The following is a 26,644-nucleotide window of genomic DNA, read 5'->3' on the forward strand; positions in this document are numbered from 1 at the left end:
ACCACATTGGACAATGTCACACCAGCCTTTATGCGGTCAAAATTCTAATCCCACAGTAACACCTGTTGGGATTGGTACCGTTATTGGAACTTGACAAGGCAGGTTTATGGGTGGCACATGCATAAAAGTTCTGGATGGTGCAGCCATGGTGTAGTTAAAATATAAATCCCCTTGCTTTGTTTATATTCAGTCATCTGCATATGTTCAATATATAGTAGGTTTGTTCTTGGTTTGTTTCTGGCTTACTGCTCATGGCTTGTTTGAAACAAACAATTCATGGTCTGGGTTCACATGACATAATAAGCAATACTGTGACTTATTTGTGCCTTGGTGGCTAGGCACCTATTGGTCAAAACTGTAGTAAACATGAAGATTGTATTTTCCTTGCTTTTCAGTCAGAGGTTATCCCTCCTTCCCCACCCCCCAAAAACTGTAGCATTCTCCTTATTATGCAATCTAGCTGTAGTATGGTGATTAGAGAACTGGACTTTAAACTGGGTGTTTTGAGAAGAAAATTAGAGTGAAACAATGTGCACTGCCTTTAGCTTCTTGGGGGAAAGACAGGGTGTAAATGTAGTTAATAGTGGTAATAGCTGAAATTATAATCTTAAATTAGGATCTAGTTCAGTGTGCATGGTGGAGGCTTTTTGTATAGTAATGCACTCCTTAAAGCCAAGTGAAAAAATAAAAACCTTCATGGGTAGAGAATGAATGTTTGGCACTGTTCTTGGTTATTTGAGTTTACCAAAATCGGCATACTAGAAACAGTTCTGAGTTCATGATGGGAGGGGTAATATGTACTACATCCCAACACAGGTCCATCCCTTTACATCTTTCTGTAGATACATTAAGCCATTACATTTTTGTTTTTTTTACTTTTTGCCTCTTCCCCTTTCTGCTACTGAACTTCCCATAAAAGTGTGGCGTGCAACAATGATTCAATGAGACTTTGTCAGAAGCAAATCTGTTCTCCTCATGTAGTGCCCTAGGCTCCTCTGGCTTCATTTTTTAATTGGAGGAATGAGGTAAAAATTGAGGGCATTAAAGTACGGGATGTTTGCAAATAATTTGAAGTTCTGACATTAATTTGACTAAATGCAATTTACTGTCAAGTCTGATTAGCCTGCAGTGATCGTTACCAGGCTCACTTGTTCATGGTATTCCCCTTTCTTACATTCAGCAGTAGAATTTAGAGCCATAGAAACCCTGGATGCAATAGCATAAATGCCTGCCCCATCTTGTCTAAATTAAATGTGCAGAGCCTGTGTAGAGAGCAATAATCTTAAGACTATTTGCCTTCTACCAGAGAGAGAGTGTGGTTTCTATAGGGAGATCTTGATTAATTTGTGTACAGCCTGTTCCTTTATATCCAAAATCAGGGCAAAACTACACAATTTTCACTGAATAAAATTGTTTTCTCCCTTAAGCCATTGGCCCTGATAAGAGAAGCATGGGGGTGTTTCACAAAGGGGAAACCAGCAGCTTTGGTGGTGGGGATATACTGCTGTTTACAGAAGTTTAATAAAAAGTTTACTAAGTGGCTTGTGCATTTTCTTTGTCCCATATACTTTGACCTCAAGATTAGAAATTTCCTGTCTTCTTTCATAAGACCCCAGCATATTATCCAAAAATCTGTCAGATAGAAGCGAAATCATACAATGTATGTTACCAAGTTAGCCTGAAGCGTAAGACTTTTCCTATATTAGCAATGATACATGTTTCACAGAAGTAATCTGCTTTTCAACCCGCACTGATCCTGTTTTGAATTAAATTTACACTACTGACTCTTAACCTTCCTGCATTTCTTAGGCCTCATGACTGTGTCTGCCTTCTCATAATATAAATACATGTATGCAAATCAAAATCTGCTGAGAAACAATGTGTTGGACTAGACTATTTGTGGTTATTTGTGGGATTTTTCTCATTGAACAGCTGCCACTGGTCCAATCCCATGCTACACAATTGGCTGCTTTTTAAACTCAAGTATATTTTAAAAAAACAGTTTGAAACGAGGGTACAATAATTATAACTAACTATTGGTCATGCCCAAGTCCTAAAATATGCATACAGATCATGAACAATGCATTTTTTAAATACTTGCATTCTTTGAATTAATCAATAATTGGCTGTTTCTTAGTGCAGGTCCAGGTCATTGAGACTGAGCTTCCACAGCAATCGCCTGTCATGCACCACCATTGGCAGGATTGGCAGCAAAAGCAGCTTGTTCTATGCTTGTGATCTCTTATTCTCTTGCTACCTATGCTGCTTTAAATGTGCATTTTGTTTGACTTCCTTTAGTAAGATTTTCTTTTGAAATGTTTTAAGATTTTATTTTTTGTTAACTCTGCCGCATTAGATGTGCATTCTGTAGTTTACCTCCTTTGAAATGTCTTATTTAAAATCTTTAAGATAATATTTTTGTTTCCTGTTATTCTGTATTGCTGTATTTGACACTTTAATGTAGGTTGTAAACTGCTTTGAGGGTTTTTTCTTTAAAATGCAAAGCAGTATAGTATAGAAATGAAATTAATAATAACAACAATAATAATTGCAAAGGTAACTTGCAAACAAGAGAATGTTGTTTTAGCTGCATTCTGAAAAAGTGGAGTTATTGTGGACAAGTCTCTGCATGCTGGTTTTATATATTCCTTACACTTCTTTTCCATCTTAGTTTTTTACTGTCCCTGCTATAGAAATAATACTCCTCTTCTGAAACACAATATGCTATATTTAAGGCACAACCATATGTAGTCTCTAGGGAAATAGTTTTGCCCTCACAGTAGATTATTTCCCATATGAGAAACATATGTATGTTCATAGTTCCCTGTTCTAAGATATCCCAAGGCCAATAACAAATGCTTTCTTTCTCATGTCCTTCCTACTGATATGTAGCTTGAAAGTTCTGGAGACTTACACATGGAAGGAATATAATTTGTGTTAAAGGGTTATCAATTGACCACTTTAAAAAAAAACAGCACTTGGAGGCATGACTAAAATTCACAAACCCACAATAAATCTGAATCAGTATGGTGGTTTCTTTTTTGCAATATTTTTTGTAACATTGGCAATGCTACAATGGTGATCAACTAAGGATTGTCATATGTCACTGGTGTAAATGAAGGGTAAAAAAATTAACTGTCACTTTACAAGCATTTGTTTGCCCCCAAAGCTTCTGATGAATCAAATATAAACTTTCAACTGTCAGCGTTGGTTCACTTCACTCTTTCCATGCATACAATATCTCAGGATGCTAGCAACTAGGGTTCATGTTAGTTAAACTGCAGTTAGGAGGGGAGGCAAGAAGGACATACTAGGAATGAAAGTATTAATTCTTGTGGTTATGGGAAATGACTTGTACTCAAATTCTGTTCTTATTTTTGTTTTACTTGACTCACTACGATGCTCTGTCTGCTGATGCCTTGTGACTACAGTGGTACCTCGCAAGACAAATGCCTCACTAGACGAAAAACTCGCTAGACGAAAGGCATTCGCTAACGAAAGGGTGACTCGCAAGACGAATTTCCCTATGGTCGCGACTCGCAAAATGGATTTTTTGCGGTTTTTTTGTCCCCCCCCCTGTAAAGCCGCGCTTCCTCCGACCATGCTTCGCAAGACGAAATTTTCGCTATACGACAGCACTCACGGAACGAATTAATTTCGTCTTGCGAGGCACCACTGTATAGGGAATATACTTGACCCTACCCTATCCACTTCCTCTTCTGTCTCCTCCAACCCCCTATGCACCCTCAAAATCAGCTCTGTAGGTTTGAGAAACCCTCCAGAGCAGATTTTTTTGGGCACGTGGGGGAGGAGAGGAAATGGAGGTCCCAGCACAAACCAGAAGGAATAATGGGAGATTTCCACCATTGTAGTGGCATAGGGAGATGATAAAATCAGTTTTGCATGAATGAATAGGAAAGGTTTCAATATCCACTTAGAAGAAAAGGAGTGACAGATGACGTACCTAATACCTTGAACATACAGATAGGGATATACATTGCAAATTGTAGTTCCGGTAGTCTCCTATTGCTATTGTTTCATAAGACACTTTTGAAAATTACAAGAATTGAATTATTTAATACTAAGAAGTCATGCTCCTTGAAAGATAAATACTATTTTATTGGAGGAGGAGTCTCTCTGTGGGTGACATGGGAAAAGCTTGGCATTGTTGTTATTAAAATTTATATACTGCCCTTCACCACAAGATCTCAGGGCGGGTCACATTTCCAAGTGTCTGCTTTGATTTGGTTGTAGAAAAATAGCGATGTTATGGTGTGAGCTGTACATCCAGCAGCATTAGGCACTGGATCAGTTCAAGGGGTATTAAGGCAGTCATAAAGCAGTACTTTTCACGAAAGGCAATTATGGCCACCTCTACTGATCTCCCCATTTGTATTGTGCAATGCAGGGGACTGTTGAGTATATTCTAGGGAATGTTTTCAGGAGCATTAATCATTTCCAGTAGATGTGGCCACTAATGCTCTAAGATACCGAGGTTCCATGGTAGAGTCACAGGAATACAGAATAACCAATATGGGAGAGATTCCTCAAGAGTGAGATGCTTGAAAACCAGATTATAAAGCACTGAGGCAAAATAACTTAAGTATCATAATTTGAGGAGTCAAATGTATACTGAACAGCTGACATCTATGTTGGTTGATTGAACACTAATCCCATAATTCACACTGTAACGCACACTGCAGAAATATTTTCAGCATCAAATTTACCCAAATCCCCCAACATTCCATGTACTGCATCACAATAAGAAAGATGAGTGGCTGTTATTTTTAATTAGTATGTAACTTCCTTTCAAATGCACACACAAGTTTTTAGTAATTTATGCTGGTCTCTATGTGATGCTATTTTATAGCCATCTTCTCTTAAGGTAGGCTGCAATTTACTAATATGCAAACGTTTGAATTTAAATTTAATTGAGCCAGCTAAGAAACAAAAATGTTCTGGTTGAAGCTACATTGCCATTACAGCATAAGATGTTTGATTTTGTTTTAAGGTACATAGCTAGATTTCTTGAGCAGCAGATGTTTTGACAGATTTCCACAGTTGTAATCTTGCTGTTTCAGTTTAGTATTGCTTAGCAGCATGGAGTTATTAGTTCAGCAGTGCCCTTGGCTTGAGGGTATGTTAGGCAGGAAAACTACTGAATAACAATGAAACATCTTCCTTTTGAAGGTTTTATTTTTAAAGTCGGGTGACTCCAGTAGTTCTCACCCCATACCTGATACAGCATTGTGGAAATATTCAGTGACCTTGTAAGCACAGTTAGTCAGTGGTTTGGACTACATACTCCCAAGAGGGTTGGTTTCATTTTATAGAATACTCTGCATTCCTATTCACATCTATTTAATTCACTAATGACTGGGAAAACAGAAGTTAAAAAATACCACTTTGATAAAGGGTGATATTCATCATAGTGCTAAGGAGATTGTTCCATCAACACAAGTATGTTCACATTTGATTGAATGATTCCTCTCCTCACCCTACGTCCTCCCAACTCACCAAATTAAATTTGGTGAGGACATAGGGGGACATGGGAAGAGCAGAGGGGGCAACAGGTTTGTTGAATGTGGCACAAAGCATTTTTCTCATCTTCAGAAGTTTCTGATCATTCTGTTCTCTAGTTCTATAATGTAGGTTCCATTAGTAAAGTGTATGGGGAGAGATGTTAGGGACAGTTCATGTTAATGTTGTGGGTTTTAGACCCACACACCAATCACCATGCATGCAGTAGAGCCTGTGATATGGCTATACACATGCACCTAAAAAAGAAAGAGGTGAAACCATTATGGAAACCAAGTATATCATGGACACAATTGTACGCATATATGTCTACCTCACTTGTTATTGTTTTTGTATACATGGTGACAGGTACACAGGCAACTTCCAGATTCCCCAATGTGTTAGTAGTCCTTGCTGCTGTTGTGATACTATTAAGTTACTGCACAGTATTGCTCATTTTGTTGGAGTACCACTTTATTGCTTATACAACACATTAGCAGCATATTGATGTCATTTGGTTCTATTTCATTGAATTTGGTTACTTTCCCCCCCCAAGCATAAGCTTCTCGATTGTTCTCTGTTCCATTCTGCTTTATTCTGATACAAATTTAGCTTGAGAGATAGCATGTTCAAGATCAATTTGACACAGTGACCTCATTCAGAGATAATGCTAGGGTTGCCATATTTCAAACAGTGAAAATCCGGACAGAAACATTGTTGAGCTTTTCTGACAAATTCACAACAACAAAAAAGTTTTGGAGCCATTTTTAAGGAAAATTGCCCGAAACGACACTGCTGACATGGGATGCCATATGTTGGGATTTTCCTGGACCTTTTTGCGATTTCCACCCAGTTACTGCTTCCAACTGCAGTATTCTGGATATGTTGGGGAAATTCCAGATACATGGCAACCCTAATAATGATAAACATGAACAATCTTGAGCCAGCCTCAGGATCATGCCCATCTATTTCCTGCTACCGTAGGTGCTAGGAACTGATTAGAAGCTTTTGCTTCCAAATCTAACTAGCTGCATAACTGGTGGTTATGTCCCATCAACGATTGTGTTTTGCAACAATCCAACTTCAAACCTGTGTTTTATGAAGATGGCTTGTTTTAACAACACATAGGTAATATTAACCACAGTTTAGAGTTTGGATTAGTGAAAATGGAAGTGAAAGCTTCTGATCTCCAGTTTGAGACAATGCTGGGAAGGGGGAGTGTGTTAACCCATGGCCCACCCAGAGTTGTTCACATAATGCTAAATCACAGTTTGGCATTGCATCCAAAAGAGGCCAAAGTCTGTAAATTGTATGTCCGTGGATGTTCTTGTATTGCTGAAATGAAACTAGGGCAGAACTTTAAAGCAGCCTTGCAAATAAGTTCACAAACGTTATCCTATCATAAACTTTACTAGTTTGCTATAGGATGCAGAGAGTTGCACCCCTGCTTTAGCCTGTGGAAGAGTGAATTTTGGTTTCTACTGGATGCAGAAGAGGAATGAACCATTCTGCCTGTCTTACAGCAGCCCACTCACTCATTCATTCATTCCTTCTCACCTATGGGTACCAGATAAATGCATAAATATAAGGCTGCTTTAAAGCAAGAAAACGGCATATTTAGTATAAAGGTAAAAAAAAAAAAGTTCCTTAAGAGCACTAACATTTTGTGCAAAATCTCTAATTTTATGCAGTGTGATAACTGTTGTAAGCAAATGACCTTGCATAGTAGGTAGGCATAATAATGGGCACTCATTTCTATAGAAGGGGAGTGGCATACTATTTGTCCTGTCTTAGGACAGGGGGGAGTTGCCTGATGCCATCATTATATATCTTTAGGCACCAAACAAAAGTATTCCTCTATAACAAGGCCTTTGGCCTTTGGGTTGCCTTCGGCAAGATAAAGCAACTAGATAGATTATATTATAGACAGACAGACAGACAGTATTGCTATAGCAGTTGTGAGTCTTTTAAGAAAAGTCACAAAATAATTGTCCCTCGTTTAACCAAGACTATATCTGAGACTGGGCCTTTAGACCTTACCAGATACTGTTGTCATCCCTTCAACATTTACACTGAATTCTGAAATAGTGTCCTGTCTTTGCCTTGGTGGAAAAGGACTTTCTGGTGCTGTTTTCATTTTTGGTGAGATGCTTTAGGAGTCATTCTGCATCTAGTAATGTCTCAAAAATTACATTGTTTTCTACATTGATTGAGAGAAGGACATTTTATTTAACAAACTGTAGGTGAATCCTTCTGAAGATTGTGGAGAATGAGACTTGGAGGGGAAAGCAGTTTGGAGATCAGAAATGGGCACAGTGCAATTTGTGACTGAAGTTCTAGTTAGTGACCATTATCCCTTCTCAGCACCCCAAAGACAGACAAGCATTTTTATCTGTACAGAGCAATACAAATAAAAGCAGAAGAGAGACAAAAGAAAGAGCAAATGTATCATAGGGAAATGATAATAAAAACATTAACACAAATTGTACAGAATGATGCCTGGTATGCAAAATAACAGAAGTAGCAGCAGGAATGCGTAGAGGTACCAAAGAAAAGGAACCAAAGCATACCAAATCAAAGAGCAGTTCATCTAGGTGAAAACCAAACCATTGACAAAGACAGATTTGAGATGTTTTCACCAAGTCTGGCTGCATTTGGGGAGCTGAGCTTTGGGGTACTGATAGCAAGGGATAGATCTCTTAAATTGTTCAGAATATAGCTGAATGAAAGGTCATGATACCATTATAACATTGTTAAGTAAGAATATCAAAACTCCCTTAGAGTGAGTAATAGTAATGTCTCCTCAAGGGTTTTTTAAAACAACAGACACCCAGATAGAACAGTCCATAACACTTTGTACTACTTTGGTTCACATGATTGCATTAAAAGATTTCCTGCTAGGTTTTGTCTGTCTCCAATCCATCTTGTTATCAAAAGCTTGTAAGAAAGGACCACCTAGTGAACACTTCCCTCTGCTTTTAAATGTGCATCTCCTTCAGAACCAATTAAGTAAAAATGCCTCTTGCCTCCCCTATGGATTTTCTACCTGTGTGTTCAGTTCTGCCTGCTTATCAGAGAAGCTAAAATAGTCTTTGCCATTTAGTCCCGCAGAGCCATGTTGGGCTCTAAAAAGCAGAGTGGAGTTCTCATAGGCAGCCTTAGGGAAGTGCCAGCTCTGTGCTTAGGTTGGAAGCGGGGGGCCTTTTTCAGCAAAGGAAGACAGACATTTCTCTTGGGGGACACACAATTCAGCAGGGCCAAAGGTATAAGCCTGTAATGATTTCCTGAATATTATGCTGTGCATGTTAAGTAATTTTAGAATGCAGATTCACAGGATACATGAATATGGGGATGGTCGGGGGAAGAGGAATCTCCATAAGATGTGAATATTTAAATACTGCTCAATGGTTCTTGGATCTATGATGAGAGAAGTAGCCCTGAAAAATCCTCCCATCAAATTTTTGATTATGAAAATTATTATTCTCTCTCCCACATCCTTCCTGCACTGCAGCCTCTGCTCCTAAAATACTAGTGAAATGCTAACGTATGGGGCAGAGACACGGCTGATCCCAGAGCAAGTGCCTATTCAAATACAGCTCTCAAAGCTGCTACTGCTAAAAGAGAGGTCACTTCTTGAGGTCTAAGTAAAACTAGTCTGGGTGGATCATAATGCTTAGACCTTGATTGTTGGCATGGATAATATCAATGGATGTCACACATTTTATATTAAGGTTTGAGAGGTTTGCTGTACACCAGGATTGGGGAACCTGGTGCCCTCCAGAGTTGTTGGTAACAACCTTAGTGGTAAGAGATGGTGGGTACTGGAGTCAAAAGTACACCAGGAGGGTCACGTGTTCCCCACCTCTGCTGTAGAGTAAAGCCTCTGAAGTATCTGCCTTATCCATCCAGACAGCAACACACTTCTTCCAAAATACCCACCTGTTTTCTCCTGGTGCCAAAGGGTAATTCCCATTGCTGCTGCAAGCTGGTGGTGCATAGGTGTGCTTCATTTTACTTTAATGTGGAGAAGTCTTGCACAGAGATTCAAGATGAGAAGCAGCAATGTCTGCAGTACTGATTACAAGAGCAAAAGCTAACATTGTATATGGGGAAACCGTAGGCCAAAACAGTAATTTTAATGTAACAAGACCTGCATTACAAAGTCTCATTGAAAGCTGTATTGAAAAACGATGACCTAAATCAGGGGTTGTCAACCTGATCCCTACCGCCCACTAGTGGGCATTTCAGGATTCTAGGTGGGCGGTAAGGGGTTCTACGGCAGAAGCTGAATCCTCCTTCCATCGAGCACTGGTGGGCGGTAAGGAAATTTTACCATCAATAAAGATGCATTAGTGGGCGGTAGGTATAAAAAGGTTGACTACCCCTGACCTAAACGCCTTAGCCTTCTGCTCTGTAACCTACCTTTATATGTGCATTCACTAAGCCTGGTGTGGCACATATGTGTGGAATAAGCATGAGACTATATGGATTGACTGCACTGCACTGCACTGTCTTCCACATAAGCAGTTTTTGCTTAGCATACAACATTGTCATCCCTATATAGTTGGTATAGTGTTCCTTCGGTATTTTGAAAGCAGCTTTCAGTAGAACACATTCTGATGCACCCCTTGTCTTGTGTGGAAACTGAAAGCACTTTCTTTGTGGACCTACATTTGGGGTCTTATGACACCCCTGTGGAGATTGACCTGGGAGGTATCTGAGTCATCTGGTGTTCCATACCACCTCAAAGACAATCAAGTTGAGCTTTGAAAATAATTTTTCTCATGTGTATCAGTATGCTGATATTTCAGTCTTTAGAGAGTCACAGAAGTTTCACTGCTGCTTTACTCTTTAAAAGGATGGGTGGAAACAGCTGCCATCAACTCTTTCTCATGTACTCAAGCACAGTTGGAAAGGTACTGGCTTCCACCATAGTATTATTATTTTTAAAATAATCCCTCCAGTTTATCAAACTCTCAAAGATTAGATCAACAAAATGTTGCAATCCCTATAAACTTTTTTTCACCAAGATACTATTTTCTGACTGCTTATGTTGGCAGTTCAACAAATTCAAGACATGTCCATTTTTTGTGTTGCCCTTTAACAAAATATCACTATACTTTGCCCTTTAAAAAACCACAATGACTGAAATGAAATTAATTGTTGTAACAGGGAGCACATACATTGGAGGCCTGGGTTTTCTTTCTTTCATAAAACTGAGCAGACCATGCCTTAAGTAGTTAAGAGTGGTGTCTCCGCTCCTCCACATGCTGCTGCTGGGTGACCTTGGTCTAGTCACACTTCTTTAAAGTCTCTCAGCCCCACTCACCTCACAGAGTGTTTGTTGTGGGGGAGGAAGGGAAAGGAGAATGTTAGCCGCTTTGAGACTCCTTCGGGTAGTGACAAAGCGGGATATCAAATCCAAACTCTTAATAAAACATACATTATAATTAGTAATTATAAGCTGTGTGCATGGCACCAGAACAGGCAGCCTCTGAGCATGGTCAAGAGTGCTTTGCCAAAAGAAAATATATATGTAGAGGTTGCCTGCATGGTACAAGGGGGTAAACATCTCTGGACATAAATAAACAGAGGGTTGTATCCAATGCTAGTCACACTCAGAGCTGGATACAGCCCAGACTGCCTTGCATCCTCTCCCTGAAAGAAGTAGTCAAGAAGTTACCTGCATTGTACAAGGGAAGAAAGCCCATGGGCATGCACTGAGTGCAATAAAATTTACTCTGCTTGCACAACCTGTGCTACCAGACTTCTGATATAACAACAAATTTTAGCATTTATACCCGCCCATCTGGCTGGGTTGCCCTAGCCACTCTGGGCAGCTTCCAGCACACATAAAAACATAATAAAACATCAAACAATAATGTTTAACATTAATAATAATAAAGCATCAAACATTAATAACTGGCAAGGTTTTTGTTAAGGAGTGTGGTGGCCATTGAAAGGGGAGGGAGCACCTTTGCAAAACATGAGAGAGAGAGAAATTAGTCATGGCGTTGTCTATGTGGTACAAGTGTGGTACACTAAGCAATATGATGAACCTGTGCAGTCTATGCCACCAGACTTCCTCTATGAACAATTGCAAAGCAATGTCTACAAAGGTGTTTTTAGAAAACCACAAACTGCAGCACTTGGATGGTTGAAGTGTGTATACAGCCTGTTTAGACATGAGCAAGACACTGAAAAGGGCACTGTGTGTGCCCATTGAAATGGACTTTTCATTGAGTTCAGAAGGATTTATTTGCCTGTGAGATGCACTAAATGAGAGGTGTATGGGTGTAATTGGTGATACTTCAGATCAAAACATGCAGGCAGGTTTTGTGTTTTAGAAAATAGCTGTAGCTGCTGTTCAGGTTAATGTTTACTAACTCAAAATGGAGCAAATATTGAGCTTTTCATTGCAAATGAAGATATTGTATTAAGATTACAAAATGCCCTTTATTTCATAGGATTGATTTATGGCAAAAGAGCTAACCATGGAAATTTGTACAATTTAGACAAAATACCAGTTGTCCTTTTACCAAAATATGTGACATTTTTGCAGATTCAATGGCTAATGCAGCTCAATGAAAATACAGAAAAGGTATTGCAGACATATTCTCGATACAGCCTTGTAAAAATTCTCCATTAAACAATATCCACAGCAAACAAAAGAAGAATCTTGTGCTGTGTTTACTCTATGCTGTCATACAAAGTGCATGATGGCCTACATCAATGTGCAATTACTGCTGTCATTTCATGTGTGAAGAAAATGGTCTGGCCTTGCACATTTAGCAGATGGCAAATTCGCTCTCAAATGGATCTCTCTCTCTCTCTCTTTACTGTTAATAGTAAGCAGCCTCGACAAGGGTTAGTTTTTCTTATAGTCTCCCCTTTATTGATAGAACTGAAGAGGGATATAATTAGGAATTAATGATCACCGGTTAATTCCCATTTCTGCCCCTCAGTGGTGGTTGTTTACATGTGTTGATAGCTGACACAAGATGGGAATTTCAAATTGCTATGCCACCATATGATAGTGGGGGCCTTCATGTAAAATGAATGGTTGTATGCCTGTGCTTAATACAGCAGTAAGTTATCCTAGTGCTTTTATCTAGATCTTCTTTCACTGTATGCATAAAAATTACTATAGTACCTTAGGAATTGTCTTTTACAAAAAGGGAATTCATGTTGAATGTTACCTTTAAAAAAAATGTATGTGGAAGAATTATACTGGATGCACACCTTTTTGTGAAGATAAAAAAATATTGTTCCTTTCTCTATGCTTTTAGCTATTTATATGTACTTTAGCTCACCTTTTCAGCTGTCTATCCATTCTCATATTTTTGTTATGACAAGCACAATAGAGAAAAGAATCACATATAATAGTGTGGGAAACCTGTGTCTACTTTTGAATGTATATATGAGCACTGTCTAGCACAATTGGACAGTAGTCTGAGTTAGCTAATCTTAGTTGCAAAGAATGAGCTACAAGGTAGCTTTGGTTTTCTAATCGCTTCAATAATAAAAGGGGTGTTCTGGGCTGGATCTGAGCTATAAAAAAACCCCCAAGATATATAGTAAAATGGCTGTTGAATATTGCCTTTGCTAAGCACTGTGTACTCATTCATTCATTCTTCCACCCTTCACATGTGGAGATAATGAGCTTTGTAAAGAGTGTAATGATGAAAGTCACTCCTCTAGAGAGGGCTGGGTTGCTTCTATCTCCATGGAGACGTATGATAGATTACAGTGAAACTGACCTTCCCTGGATTGTTGGCATGCTCTAAAATAAATTCAATTTTCTCTCTCTGGCCCTCAAGGGAATTCAAGCAAAGACGAGCTTTCCCTGCATGTCAGTGCAGTGCACTAGCAAAGCTGACTATGAGGAAAGGGCAGGCAGCTGAAGCTGCGTCCAGGTATACTGGATTGTTAAGCTATGATCAAAGGGATGACTGATGAAAGCGAACATGTATGAAATGGGAAGGTCATGTAAATAAATCTACTGAAATTTATTGGGCGGAATGAGATGCAGTGGGGCCAGCAGTGAAAGTAGGCTTTGGGTAGCCTGAATCAAGCAGCTGGGAAGTATGCAGTGCACTTAACAAAAAGACTCATTTGATGCAGGTGAAAGGGGGAAGCCTACAGTGAGAAAAGAAGCAGGGATGCGGTGAGATTGCAGAGCAGTAGAAGGTAGCAAGGGAACCATTGCTGGAGGATCCATTGGTCTTTGCTTTAGACCTTTGGGGCCAGGGTCATTGAGAGTGGGAACAAATAAGAACTCTATGCTTATAAGTGTCCATGACTGCAGATTCCCCCCCCTCCTATAAAGCTTGAAAAGTTTCAGAAAAGGGCAGTCAAAATGATCAAGGGTTTGGAGCAGCTCTCCTGAGGCAAGGTTGCTTTTTAACTTAGAGAAAAGGCAAGTAGGGGAAATTATGGAATTATATAAAATTATGCATGATGTGGAGAAAAGTGTATAGGGAAAAGTTTTTTCTTCCTCTCTCATATTACTAGAAGATCTTGTGTTCCATTCAGTGAAGCTGAATGTTGGAAGAAAATACTACTTTACGCAGCACATGGATAAATGCTGATAGTCACTCCCACAAGATGTAGTGATGGTTGCCAACTTGGATGGTTTTAAAAGATTAGAGAAATTCATGAAGAATAGTCAAGACAACTGTGTTCTACCTCAACTGCTATAGGAAGTATCCCCTAGAATACCAGTTTTAGGAAATCACAGATGAGAATACAGATTGCACTCAGGTCCTGCTGTGACGATAACCAGATTACTCCTGTTATTTTCATGGTTGTTTAGATTTCTAACGTTTGCCCTGGTGATACTATCTTTTGTTACACTGTGTTACGATAACCAAGCAGCAGCTAGTGAGGAACCATGATTTTTTATTCTAAGGGCTCTTGTGCTGCTCTCAATTTTCATACCTGGGCCAAGACTGAAGCTGTGATCAAATATTGATTCTGTACAAAGGTAATGCAAATTCCGTGCCAAGAAAAGCTGAATGATGATCTGTTGTGTGAATTTACTCACTTGCTTATTTCTGCTGTTACATGAGGAAAGCATGCATACCTTAAATCCCGATCCTCCTCCTAGAAAGTACGCTCCTTCCACCTTGGCTGCTGAAGTTCCATTGGGGTTTCTCCGCCACATCTGCAAAGCTATCCTCACTGCTTTAAGAACTAGAAACATTTTTTAAAATCAAAGCTGAGATTCCCAGGATGTTGACGTCTGTGCCCAAATTCTGTATTTACATGGAGTTTTTGCATGATGCAGAGTTTTATTATACAATCAAAGACCTGGTAAAAACAAACATTATGAAACACAGTTTTTATTGAAATGCAAAGCTGCTGAGCTTCATTTTTGTGCTGTTGCTGAGCCTTGTTTCATGTCTGCCTCTTGTCTTCCTACAGGGCAGTAATGTCATGGAAGATCAGGACCTTCGAGAGATTGGTATTAGTGACCCACAGCATCGCAGAAAACTTCTTCAGGCAGCACGGTCTCTTCCTAAGGTTAAAATGAATTTGTGTTTTCACATGCAAGCATAATATAGTATTGGAATACCATGAATTCCATAATTATAAGTGAACAAATAATTTTACAGGAGGAGAAGCAAATAATTGCATTCTGCCATATTAATAGACATTGTAAGGAGAGGGCTTTGTATTGCTTTCCTATTAAGCATGAGTCCAAATAGTGGAGTCAGAATTGCATGGAAAGATACATATTTTTTGCAGCTTCTAAGTAAATGAGTTAGTGAGAAGATATCGCCAAAGCAGGTGCAAACATTGTGAACAAATCTGTTTAATTGTGATAAAACTAAGATTAAAGTAGTGATTAGACTTGTGAGAGGTTAAAGATTTACACAACAGGTTTTTCCTCTGTTTGTGTAGACAATGGAGGGTCTCCATTCTCTCAGAATGCCAATCGAAATATTTCTATATTTAAATGTCCTTGTCTGGTTCTATTATTGGAAATATAGGGTGTTTCTATATATTTCAATTGCACATAGCCTTTTTTAAAACAATGGAACAGGAAGGTTTTTAAGTGAGTGAAGTGGCTCCTCCTAGAATAGACATTTTAATTTTACATTCCAAAACAGCCTGCTTCTTACAGAGCCAAGTAAAGTGGTTTGTTTGTTCAATAGTGTCTGCATTTTAAAAAGCAAATTCCATAGCAGGAAGCTTACCATGTGGTTCTATATTATGCTTTGCCATGCAGAAAGCTTTTGGTTGTGCTACCAATTAAAAGTTCCAGAAGAAGCTGAATTTCTGATAACAATAGGATTTAACTATAGATCCATGTTGTTACACTGCATGTTTTCCCTTGGTTGAATTCAGTTAATTGCCCGGTGTTGTGCATTGAGCTTTCTTTCTTTTCGACAATGGGTCAATGAAAGCCTCTGATCATTGTGGAAGAGTGCATTTCTAAGAGTGAGTTTTGACCAATTTTATCTCTTCAGGTTCCTGATCATTGTCCCTCTTTATGCGAGACTGTTCTGGTTCCACCAACAGTCACTTGCTAGATTAGACCAGTCCCTCTTGGATTTGTTCTGCTTCTCTCTGCAATGGTTACTGTACCACTGACATTCAAAATTTTGATCTATTGCTGACAACTGTACCTTTAGCTAATTCACTTCAAAGCCAACTTACTTCAACTTCAGACACTTAAGTAACTGTGGCGCATAATTAAACATTACATACAAATACATGTATTTTTCCCTACAGAGTACAGCTGTAGAGTGAGTGCTTTGGATTAAAAGCAGTTTTAGGAAGCACATTAGAACAGAGAAGCAGCAGGTGAGGGGGGGGGGAAACGAAGAAGCTCCTTCCATTACTCCCATGCTTAATTTCCCCCCTCTTATAGTCACAAAGCAGCTTATTGGGGGGGTGGGAGGCACTGCCCTGGGATTTCATGCATTCTGTAGTTAGCCCTAGTGGTTCACCTCCACTTAATGGAGATAATACTTCTACCTCACAGGGAACTGCATAGTTATTAATCACTGTATAGTTGCTACAACCAAATACAGACTGCAGTTACACAGTCAAATGAAAATGGGATGTATCCAATATTCTCTGTCTAATAATGCAAGGGTTCTTGTGCTAGCGGATCAACAAGTTTTAATATCGTGCAACAGAAGAATCCAATTTAACAGTTGCACTAGTGAAAATTTGTTGTGCAACAAAGTTACCAGCAACCCACTTGCAACCATGTTCCACTGGAACAAAAACTTTCCAGCTGAACAAGTACAGTGGTACCTTGGTTCTCAAACTTAATCCGTTCCTGAAGTCTGTTCCAAAACCAAGGCACACTTTCCCATAGAAAGTAATGCAAAATGGATTAATCCGTTCCACACTTTTTAAAACAACCTCTAAAACAGCAATTTAACATGAATTTTACTATCTAACAAGACCATTGATCCATAAAATGAAAGCAATGTACTGTACTATAAAATAAATAAAACAGTATTGTAGATGACAGAAATTAAAATTTACTTTTTTTCTTACCTGCACTGATGATAGTCATTGTTTGGATGAGAGGCTTTTATCCATTTCCGCAGTCACACAATCAATCAATCAATCAATCAATCAGTAGCTGAACTGGGATCCACACAGTCACAAAAACAAATTAACTGAAAAAGCCTCAGAACAAAAAAACCTAAATAAATAGCAAAAACAAAAGCACCAAATATAAGCTCCAAATATCACCTTAGAACACTGCAATCGGAAACGGAAGGCTTGAATTACAATTGGGGGGGGGGCAAATTAGCAGCGCAACAGGAAACACAGGGGGACTCAAAACAGAGCACGTTCGGCTTCCAAAACAAAGTCCGAAAACCGGAACACTTATTTCCGGATTTGCAGCATTCGGGTTCCAAGTTGTCCGTGAACTAAACTGTTCAAAAACCGAGGTACCAATGTATACTGCTAAGTGACTTTTACTGTGGGTTGTATCCAACGTAGCGCTATGTTCTCACCTGATTCTTACGCATCTATAACACTTTCCTTTCTTGCTCCTTCTGCAGGTGAAATCCCTGGGCTGTGATGGGACTCAGCCTTCTGTTCCTGTATGGCTTGACTCCCTGGGGCTGCAGGATTATATTCAATCATTTTTGTCAAGTGGCTATAGCTCTATAGACTCCGTGAAAAACCTCTGGGAACTAGAACTAGTAAATGTAAGTCACTAACCCTATTCAGTTCCAGTTAAGTTGAAAATTCTGGTGATTCACAAGGTGAAAGATTGCAGCACTGTGTTAATACTGAGAAGCCACAATGTAGAAAGTTTTTTGTAGCATGTTTTTCTGACGTTCTCTTTCCCTACAGGTACTTAAGGTAAATCTTATTGGCCATCGTAAGCGTATAATAGCCTCTCTGGCAGACAGACCATATGAGGAGCCCCCACAGAAACCACCACGGTTCTCTCAGCTAAGAGTGAGTCATCGTTTTTAAGGAAGAATGGGGGGGGGGGTGGCTACAGCATTTCTGTCCCCAGTGGGTCTTGCTTTTCTTTCTGCACACCATTTTAATTAAACTTTGTTTGAGATTGAGCACATGCCTCTGGATTTTGGAAACCATTTGAAAGTTTAGAATAGAAATGCAACATTTATACTTCTGTCTCTACAAAGTAAACAGCCCCAAATTAAATCAGTTTTCTTCATAATGGATGTTAACTAAGTCTCATTTGAATTTATTGATACGTTTGATAACATTTAGAATATTATGTACTTTTATAATAAGTTAATGTGAGCCCTTTTGGAAAAGCAGGGTATAAATGAACTAAACTTCCTTTTTTACTGGTTATGTTGACCTTAAGGATCATACTAAAACAAAAGAGGGAAAAACCTGAGCCTTGCCTAATAGTGGCATTTTTATTTATTGTGGGCAGGGTGCTCTGAATATACCCTGTGAAAATCTAATTCTTGTAATGTGTACCACTCTGATTTCAGTGCCAGGATTTGATATCCCAGACGTCGTCACCCCTAAGCCAGAGTGACTCTTGTACAGGGAGGTCTGCAGATCTCCTGCTGCCTTTGGGGGATGCTGGAAAGAAGAGACATGAGAGCAGCCATGACATTGCATCATACCCCAGAACAGAGAGACTCAAGGCACAGGTATTCTTTTATTTTTTCTTCTAGAAATTCTTCTATTAGCTTGTAAGACACGAGTCTCTAACCTTACAGCTGTTGTTGAGCAGGGCATGGAGGGGAATGGCTGGTTGGCTCTGGTAAATTAAAAATAGATTGTTATGCTCTAAGGTGGCTACCTGCTCTGGTGAGGACATCTGAGGTGCATGACTGACATTGGTGGGTGGAGGCATGAAAGCCTTGCAGCTGGTTTGGTTCCCACAAGTTGGGAAATGGCATTGTGAAATGTAGCAAGAAGAATCAAAGTTACTTTATGATGGTAGTAGAAAAGAGAGGGAATCTCATGGGAGCTGTAGCACAGTTTCTCCGACTGGAGAACTACAGCAGTGAAGTATGGCTGCTGCCTCTGCCCCCAATATGGAAGCAGCAGATTTAGTGCATTGCTGCTGATCACCAGTATTTTTTTTCCTGGAACTGCCACTAATCACTGATCACAGTTGTGCAAAAAGTACTGGTTTTTAAGGCTCTCAGAAACTGTGCAATTGCCATGGCCAATTGCGTCTAGTTATGGGTGTTCCCAGTCTTGACATTATTAACATTATTATAATTGCTGAGATACAGCGACCAGTTTGTTGTTGTTTATCAAGCTTTGTCTGCCTTTATATCTTGTATGTTACAGTGGAAACGTGCCTGCCTAGTTCAAGACATTTTTAGAGGTAGCCTGACATTGCCCTAGTCACAAGGATGGTATTGTGTGATGCTGTTTTGACAATTGTAATAGCCCACGTGAGCTCACTCGCCAGATGAGGTTCAGTTGGCCTTGCTGTCTGCTGCTTTCATAAAACTGATTAAGATAGCAGAGAGGCTGTTTCAGCACTAGCCCCCAAATTCTGGAAGACACCAGCATTGCTATCTTATTAAAAAGCCAGAAAAACCTTCCTTTTTCACACCTTTAAATAAAAACATAAATGTTCCATAGATGCTTTGTCTTAATATGTGCTTTTCCGGTGATAGTTATTTGTTTTATTTATATTTTTGTAAGTATATATGGTTTGAACTATGTGGAAAAGTGATTATAAAAATATTTATCCTATTATGCATTTCCCTAAGGCTGTCATCCTCCTGCCAACCCAGCAGTTTGAAAGCACCTCAAAGTGCAAGTAGATAAATAGGTACCGCTCTGGCGGGAAGGTAAACGGCATTTCCATGCCCTGCTCTGGTTCACCAGAAGCGGCTTAGTCATGCTGGCCACATGACCTGGAAGCTGTACGCCGTCTCCCTCAGCCAATAAAGCACAACCCCAGAGTCGTCCATGACTGGACCTAATGGTCAGGGGTCCTTTTACCTTTTTAAGGCTGTCATCACACTTGGGCCTCCCAGCTGCCTTTGTTTCCCTTCTCTGCTTCCATCCTTCTTGTGAGAGATTTATGATTGACATGTGTGTTGACCATGAGATTCCCTCTCTTTTCTACTACCACAAAAGGTAGTGGGAGCCAAAAAGATTTTCCACCTTGGTCTGTTGGGTTGGGGGCATTGGTGAGGTCTGGGGGGTGGGGCAATTGGTGAAAGGTAGGCAGGGTTGTAGATGAGCTTGGCAATCAACTTGAGCAGAGGCAGACCCCTTGGTAAATAAATATGCTCAGTAGAGCAGGCATCCCAGACAAAATTCTGACTATAACTGCAACTTGTGTTTTCAGGAGGAACGGCGTGAATCTAAACTTACACTCAGACCCCCTAGTCTGGCTGCTGCTTATGCCCCTGTCCCACACTGGCAGCATCAACCAGAGAAGCTTATATTTGAATCCTGTGGGTATGAAGCCAATGTAAGTGTATTCTAGATTCTTAGACAAATTAAATTCATGTTGATATAATAGCCATCTTCAAATATCTAAAGAACTGTCACATGGAAGACAGAGCAAGCTTGTTTTCTGGTGCTCCACATGGGAGGACTCAAGCCAATGGATTTAGATCACAAGAAAGGAGATTCCCACTAAACACTAGGAAGAAGTTTTCGATGGTAAGAGCTGTTCAACAGTAGGACAGACTACCTCGGAAGGTGGTGGACTTCATTGGAGGTTTAAACAGAGGTTGGATGGCCATCTGTTGGGGGATTTTTAAGCTGTGATTTCTGCATTTGCAGGGGGCTGGTCTAGATAACCCTTGAGATTCCCTCCAACTCTTACAGTTGTATGATTCTAATTCATCTGGTGCATAATCTTGGTTCTTCCTGTAAAGCAGGGATGAGGAACCTGTGATCTTCCAGATGTTGGACTACAATCTCCATCATCCCTGACCATTGGTTATGCTGACTGTGGCTACTGGGAATTGCAATTCAACAAGATTTGAAGGCAACAGATTTCCCATCTTTCCTGGAAGCATGGTCCTGCCAGTTAAATAATAGCTTTTTCTTAGTACAATTTGGCCTTATCCAGGCAGAAGTTTATAAGATTGTCTGGTTCCTTTTAGAAGCAAGAAACTGTGACAATATCTTCTCATCTTTTGGGGTACAAATATTTGTGTTAATAGTTGTTGCTACTGCTCTCCTGTTTCAAACAGTATCTAGGCTCCATGTTAATCAAAGATCTTCGAGGGACAGAATCTACACAGGATGCCTGTGCAAAGATGAGGGTAGGTGTGCACTGTGTAAAATCAAAACTTCTGATACCAGTTTTGATGTGTTGTGTAGCTCAAGATTTGGAGACTGCTACAAGCACAAGATATAACAGCCAAGCCACAAAACTTTGAAATTTCGTAATTGTCCTACAATTATGTTACCTTGTTTTAGTCAACTTGTTTAGCAGATATGTTTTCAGCTGGTATGCAGTATTTACTGCTAGGATGTGTGAAGTCTGATTACACCTTGTTGTATATATATTATATACATATATACTTCACTGAATTTACATTGCCTTGAAAATGCATCTTTAAAAACTTCGCATACTTCTTCCAAACCCTGATGTGGATTAAAAAAAAAAATATTGCCTGTACACTCCATCCTGAGAAATGTTTTAATCATGCCTCTTAATGAGTTTTTTTTCCTTTTACAAAGAAATCAACAGAGCATATGAAGAAGACCCCAACTATAATATTATCTATCACTTACAAAGGAGTGAAATTCATTGATGCATCTAACAAGGTGAGGACGATCTTATGCTCGTAGTTAATATTTAAAATCTTGAATGTCAAGTGATAGTGACATCATGGAAATTAATCTGCTATGCAACTACCCATTCCTTATCAGTAAATACATCAAAATGTCATGGTAAATCCTGTAAGAATTGCCACTACCGAAGTTAGGTAGAGATTGATTTTTCCCTTGTACCCATTTTTCAGATAGTGCTTGTCTGTATTTGGACGCTGCTTTTGTTGCTGAAAGAATAGGTCTTGGAGTAGACATATTGAAAATAATGGACCAACGTTAGTCATAGACACTAATTTTAATGGATCCGCTCTGAGTAAAAGTTAGCTGAATACCACCCAGGGTATTCTAACCCAAAATCTTAGTTGTTATTTAGTTATAAATAAATTTAATAAAAATTTATTTTATTGTGAATAGTGTTTTCATAAGCTAACCTCAGTTACTGAGCAAATAAAGCTGTTTGTTTCCATTTGGCAGAATGTTATTGCTGAGCACGAAATCCGGAACATCTCTTGTGCTGCACAGGACCCGGAGGATCTCTGTACATTTGCCTATATCACAAAGGACTTGCAAACTGGCCACCACTACTGCCATGTCTTCAGTACCGTTGATGTAGTAAGTAATGTAGAATATAAATGGCTTGATTCTTTGCTTTGTATTTTGCCTTGCTAAAAATAATTTGTTGGTTTGCAACAAAAAGCTTCTGGAATCCTGGTACAGTAATTCATATATGCAAACACGGGGTGCAAGGATTTAAGCAACATATGCTGGACTTTCCTACAGAGTTTATTTGCCGTGAATGTGAAATGGCTAGCAGTCCTGGTACTCCCTCTGACACATTTAAAAATCCACAGTGCTTTCTCTACAAAATATACGTATAATGTCTAGGAAGTGAGAAGTAAATACTAGAGGTGTATCAGATGTTTTATATTTGGATTTTAGAACTTGCATGGTTAAAAAATATTTTCATGGCAGATGAAAATTGCACAGAATTCTGAAGTATGTTTCTGCTTTTTGTTACAACCCTGGACATTAACTGCAGCCATTGGCAACATAGTGGGGTGGGGGAGTAGAGTGCCTTCCCATACAAATTGCTCACCTCCCATCCATTACTTGATTACTTTTGGTTACACAGTTGTGAAATACTTTTCAAATTCACTACCCACAAATGCACTCTGCCCTTTCTGTGCCCTCACCAGTATTTTTGTTCTGGAACTGCCACTAATCACTGCTTAGACAGTTGTGGAAAAAGTGCTGGGTTTTAAGGCTCCCAGAAACTGTTCAATTGCCAAGGCAATCCACAGTTAATAATCCAGAGGAGCTCCTAAATCCTGAGGAAAACAGTTGTGTGCCATGTTTCCCCTATTTTAAGACACTGTCTTATATTTCCCCCCCCCCTCAGAAAAACACAGTATGTCTTATTTTCAGGAGATATCTTATTTTTCTTATGTCAAGAGCAGCACGCCTCTCGCTCACTGGCTGCCTGCACACTGGCTCCCTGCGCACAAGGAACAGGCAGGCCAGGACTCGGGCGAGAGGCATCTTTTTTTCGCGCCTCTTGCTGGCTCCCTGCGGGGCAGGACTCTTGACTGAAAGAAAAGGACGGGCAACAGTCACCGCCAAGCACCGTGAGAGAGAGTCTGAGGGAAGGGAGGTGTGTGCGTCGCCGGCGTTGACTTCCAGCCCTCTCTCCCTGGCCCTGGGATGTTCCGAGGGGAGGAAGTGGCGGTTGGCGAGGGAGGGAGCTCCTCCTAAGGGCTGCTCTCTCTCTCTCTCTCCTCCTAGCTAGCGGCAGGGCTGCTGAGGCGACAACAGGTGTGTTGCCTGCTCTGTGCCTCGCAGCCGACTAGCCTCCAGCTCTCCCCTCAGCAGGAGGGGAGGAGGGCATTCTCCAGAGGAGCCTGGTGAGCGCGGAGAGAGAGAGGACGTGGGCCAGCAGACCCTCCTTTGCTTTCAAAGCCCCTGTCCCCTCCGCCATCCCCACCAGCTCCAGAGGGCAGATGCTGCTTGGTGCGGTGACGGGGGTCTCCAAGGGCTTTGTGGGGGCTTTGGCGCCCTCCAGAACTGCGCCTATCACTATGGCTTATTTTTGGGGTACGGCTTATATTTCGCAAATGTGAAAAAAATCCTGCTACAGCTTATTTTATGACTATATCTTAAAATAGGGGAAACATGGTAATACCAGTACTAGCCTCACAAAGCTTAGGGAAGTAGCCTGACTTGACTTGGCAGAATTCCTTTTTATGGCAGAATCCTTTCTTTCCTGTGACTGGTGTCAGCCAGCTCAAAGTCACACAGAACAAAGGGATAACTTTAAAAGGTACCCCTCAGAAGCTGTTTGCTCAGGCAAACTTTGTATTTCCACAGTGGCTTTGCTTTCCAAAGAAGGGTTGGGTGGGGCCTAGATGACTGTAGATCTCTGATCCCCCATCCACCTTACAGGCACTTGGTGGCCAGGCTATTGAGTCGTGTCTGCTGACTCTTGAGATATTTTCAAAGTGTGCTGTTACATTTTGCTTTAGGGGGATTTTATTGTTGTACCTTTTGGTGGTGGTGGTGGTGTTGTGTGTGTGACTATATCTTGTATAATATTTTTGTAAACTGTTTAGATATATTTTCATATTAAGCTGTATATAAGTATATGAAATAAATGAAGTTGGGAGCTTCAGCTCGCAGCTTCTCCCTCTTTAGTACTGGTGTTATCCTTGTACCATGTGGTGGGGAGGAGGATGAGGGCAAAGCTAGAATTAGCCGACTCTAGACTGTCATTTGCTCTAGCTCCACCTGCTGGTTGCCTCCCAGCCTTCTGCCCTAGTAGTCCCAACAGCCATCACTACCTCATTATACAAAATGGGGCTTATTCCCTAATTGTTACACACAGGATTGTGATATAAAATGGTCTTCAAGATACCAGACAGCACTCAGCACTCATTTTTTTTTTTTTGTAGAAACAGACTAGCATTGTAACTCTTTTGGCATGACTTTCTGAAGTAAGTTATACTTTGTTTCTTTTCTCAAGAATCTAACATATGAAATCATTCTGACATTGGGACAAGCATTTGAAGTAGCCTACCAGCTGGCCCTCCAAGCCCAAAAATCAAAACCTCCAGGTGCTTTGACAGCTGAAATGATAGAAACAAAATCTTCAAAACCGGTGCCTAAACCTCGAGCCAGCATGAGGAAATCAGCAGTACGTATGTTAAAAGAACTTTGGTTCTTTTCTGTAGTTATGCTAGTTTTTGAAATGATGCCTGACCACAGCTGATTAAAAAAAATACTGCATTGAGCCTTTCAGGTAAGTAAGATAGTCAACAGCTAATTAGCCCACCAAGTAACATGATACGATAAAAAGAATTGCAAGTTACTGGAAAGGTTTAAAAGTATACTAATACAAAGATTTGCCTTTTATTATATATTCACTATTTTGACAAGGGCCAAATACCAGAACTGCTCATTGAAGTAAATCAGAGTGTTTGCTCATATTTTTTCCTGAGTTAACTTGCATTCCTCCTGCATGGTAATCCTGTGTTTTGTCTTGACAATGCTGATAGTTTGAAAGAAAAAAAGATGGGTAGTGGATGGGAAATACTTTTGCAGAAAAGGATTATGAGCAAATTATCTTTCACACTACCATCTCATGAGGTGGATTCATGTGTCTGATTGAAGTAGTAAAGTCCCAGCTTTACATACCACTGAATGACAAAGGTCTGCCTTAACAGTTCTAGACAACATAGATATTGGACCAAAAGCTGTTAAACATGTTACATGCAACCACTGCTTGGCTGAAAACTCTGCATGATGAAATACAATAAAATGAGAACCCATGAAGACGCAGGACAGTATTTTTGCTATCAAGACTGTGCTGTAAAGTTGTTTCCCCTCCAAAATTGTTGCTTGGGCAGCCTACAGGCTATATTAACACCCTAAAATGAATGTGCTGCTTTTAGAACTACTAGTTGCTGGTGCCTTGTACACACAGGCTTTCTCCCTTTCTTTCTGAAGTTTCCTCTGTAGGACTGACAGGAACATGTAATCAATGACACATTTACTGAGTAGTTAGTTTCTTTTTTTCAGCAGTTCCCAGAGTCCTTGTTAATATAGCAAGGAAATAAATATACCAGAGTACTGGCCCATGTGCTCTCTATACTTGTTGCTCTCCTTTAATGTTACCTTTTGTCTGTGTTTTGCTTGCTCCCGTTCCTCAGGTGCCGCTCCCTCCCGATAGTCGCTGTTGTTACTGTCACACCTGTACTACACACCGTCCCTCCTATCTGCCGCTGCAATCTGTTAGTCAAGGAGCTAAGGTCTTTACCATTCTTGCAGTCACATGTCTCTCGTTACAAACATTTTCTGTTATCAGATCAACTCACATTCAGTGATTCCTTCATTCTTTCCCCTTAGTTTTGCTGCTCTATGTTCCCTTCTGTCTTGACCTTGCTAGGTTAATTCATTCAAGCTTCCCTATACATTACATAAGAGGCGTTTCAAGGACAAGCTTGTAACACTTCTCACCAGCATAAAATGTTTCTTCAGTGCAACATTTGCCGAGTTTTGCCGTATTAAAATCAATTTAACATTCAAGGAGAAGAGTTCTGTTGTCTAAGAGAATATATCAGATCATAAAAACCTAACCTTAGATAGCTGAATATAACACTTTAAACTCCAACTAAGCATTCTGTTTCTGGTGAATTTCAACAAACTGCTACTGGACCGTACCTTGAATTGATAATTGATTTGGGCTTAAACAAAATTTAATTTGTTTGTTTTTCAAAATGAGCTGTATCTATTTATTTAATCTGAAAAACTGGTCCAAGTCTTTATGGTAACAATTTAAGTGGCAAATACCTGTACATGTGCACATGCTCTGCTTTAAAGACTTTACTTTTTTAAA

General features: G+C 39.9%; 1 protein-coding gene across 12 annotated transcripts in view; it reads left to right on the forward strand.

Moving 5' to 3' along the window:
• The window catches only part of ANKS1A (ankyrin repeat and sterile alpha motif domain containing 1A), a 130,394-nt gene that overhangs the window by 99,237 nt on the left and 4,513 nt on the right, over positions 1–26,644 (forward strand). For 7 of the 12 annotated variants that reach the window (XM_033152641.1, XM_033152642.1, XM_033152646.1 and 4 more), the window contains 10 exons: positions 14,944–15,042; positions 17,556–17,705; positions 17,854–17,961; positions 18,477–18,641; positions 20,312–20,437; positions 21,171–21,242; positions 21,664–21,750; positions 22,231–22,368; positions 24,773–24,943; positions 25,959–26,057. In XM_033152641.1, the coding sequence (XP_033008532.1) occupies positions 14,944–15,042; positions 17,556–17,705; positions 17,854–17,961; positions 18,477–18,641; positions 20,312–20,437; positions 21,171–21,242; positions 21,664–21,750; positions 22,231–22,368; positions 24,773–24,943; positions 25,959–26,057 (1,215 nt within the window). The remainder of the gene's footprint in view (positions 1–14,943; positions 15,043–17,555; positions 17,706–17,853; positions 17,962–18,476; positions 18,642–20,311; positions 20,438–21,170; positions 21,243–21,663; positions 21,751–22,230; positions 22,369–24,772; positions 24,944–25,958; positions 26,058–26,644) is intronic. The other 5 variants (XM_033152649.1, XM_033152648.1, XM_033152647.1 and 2 more) reach the window with 1 other exon arrangement.

Source organism: Lacerta agilis, chromosome 6 (genome assembly GCF_009819535.1).
Source record: "Lacerta agilis isolate rLacAgi1 chromosome 6, rLacAgi1.pri, whole genome shotgun sequence".
NCBI classification, from domain to species: Eukaryota; Metazoa; Chordata; class Lepidosauria; order Squamata; family Lacertidae; genus Lacerta; species Lacerta agilis.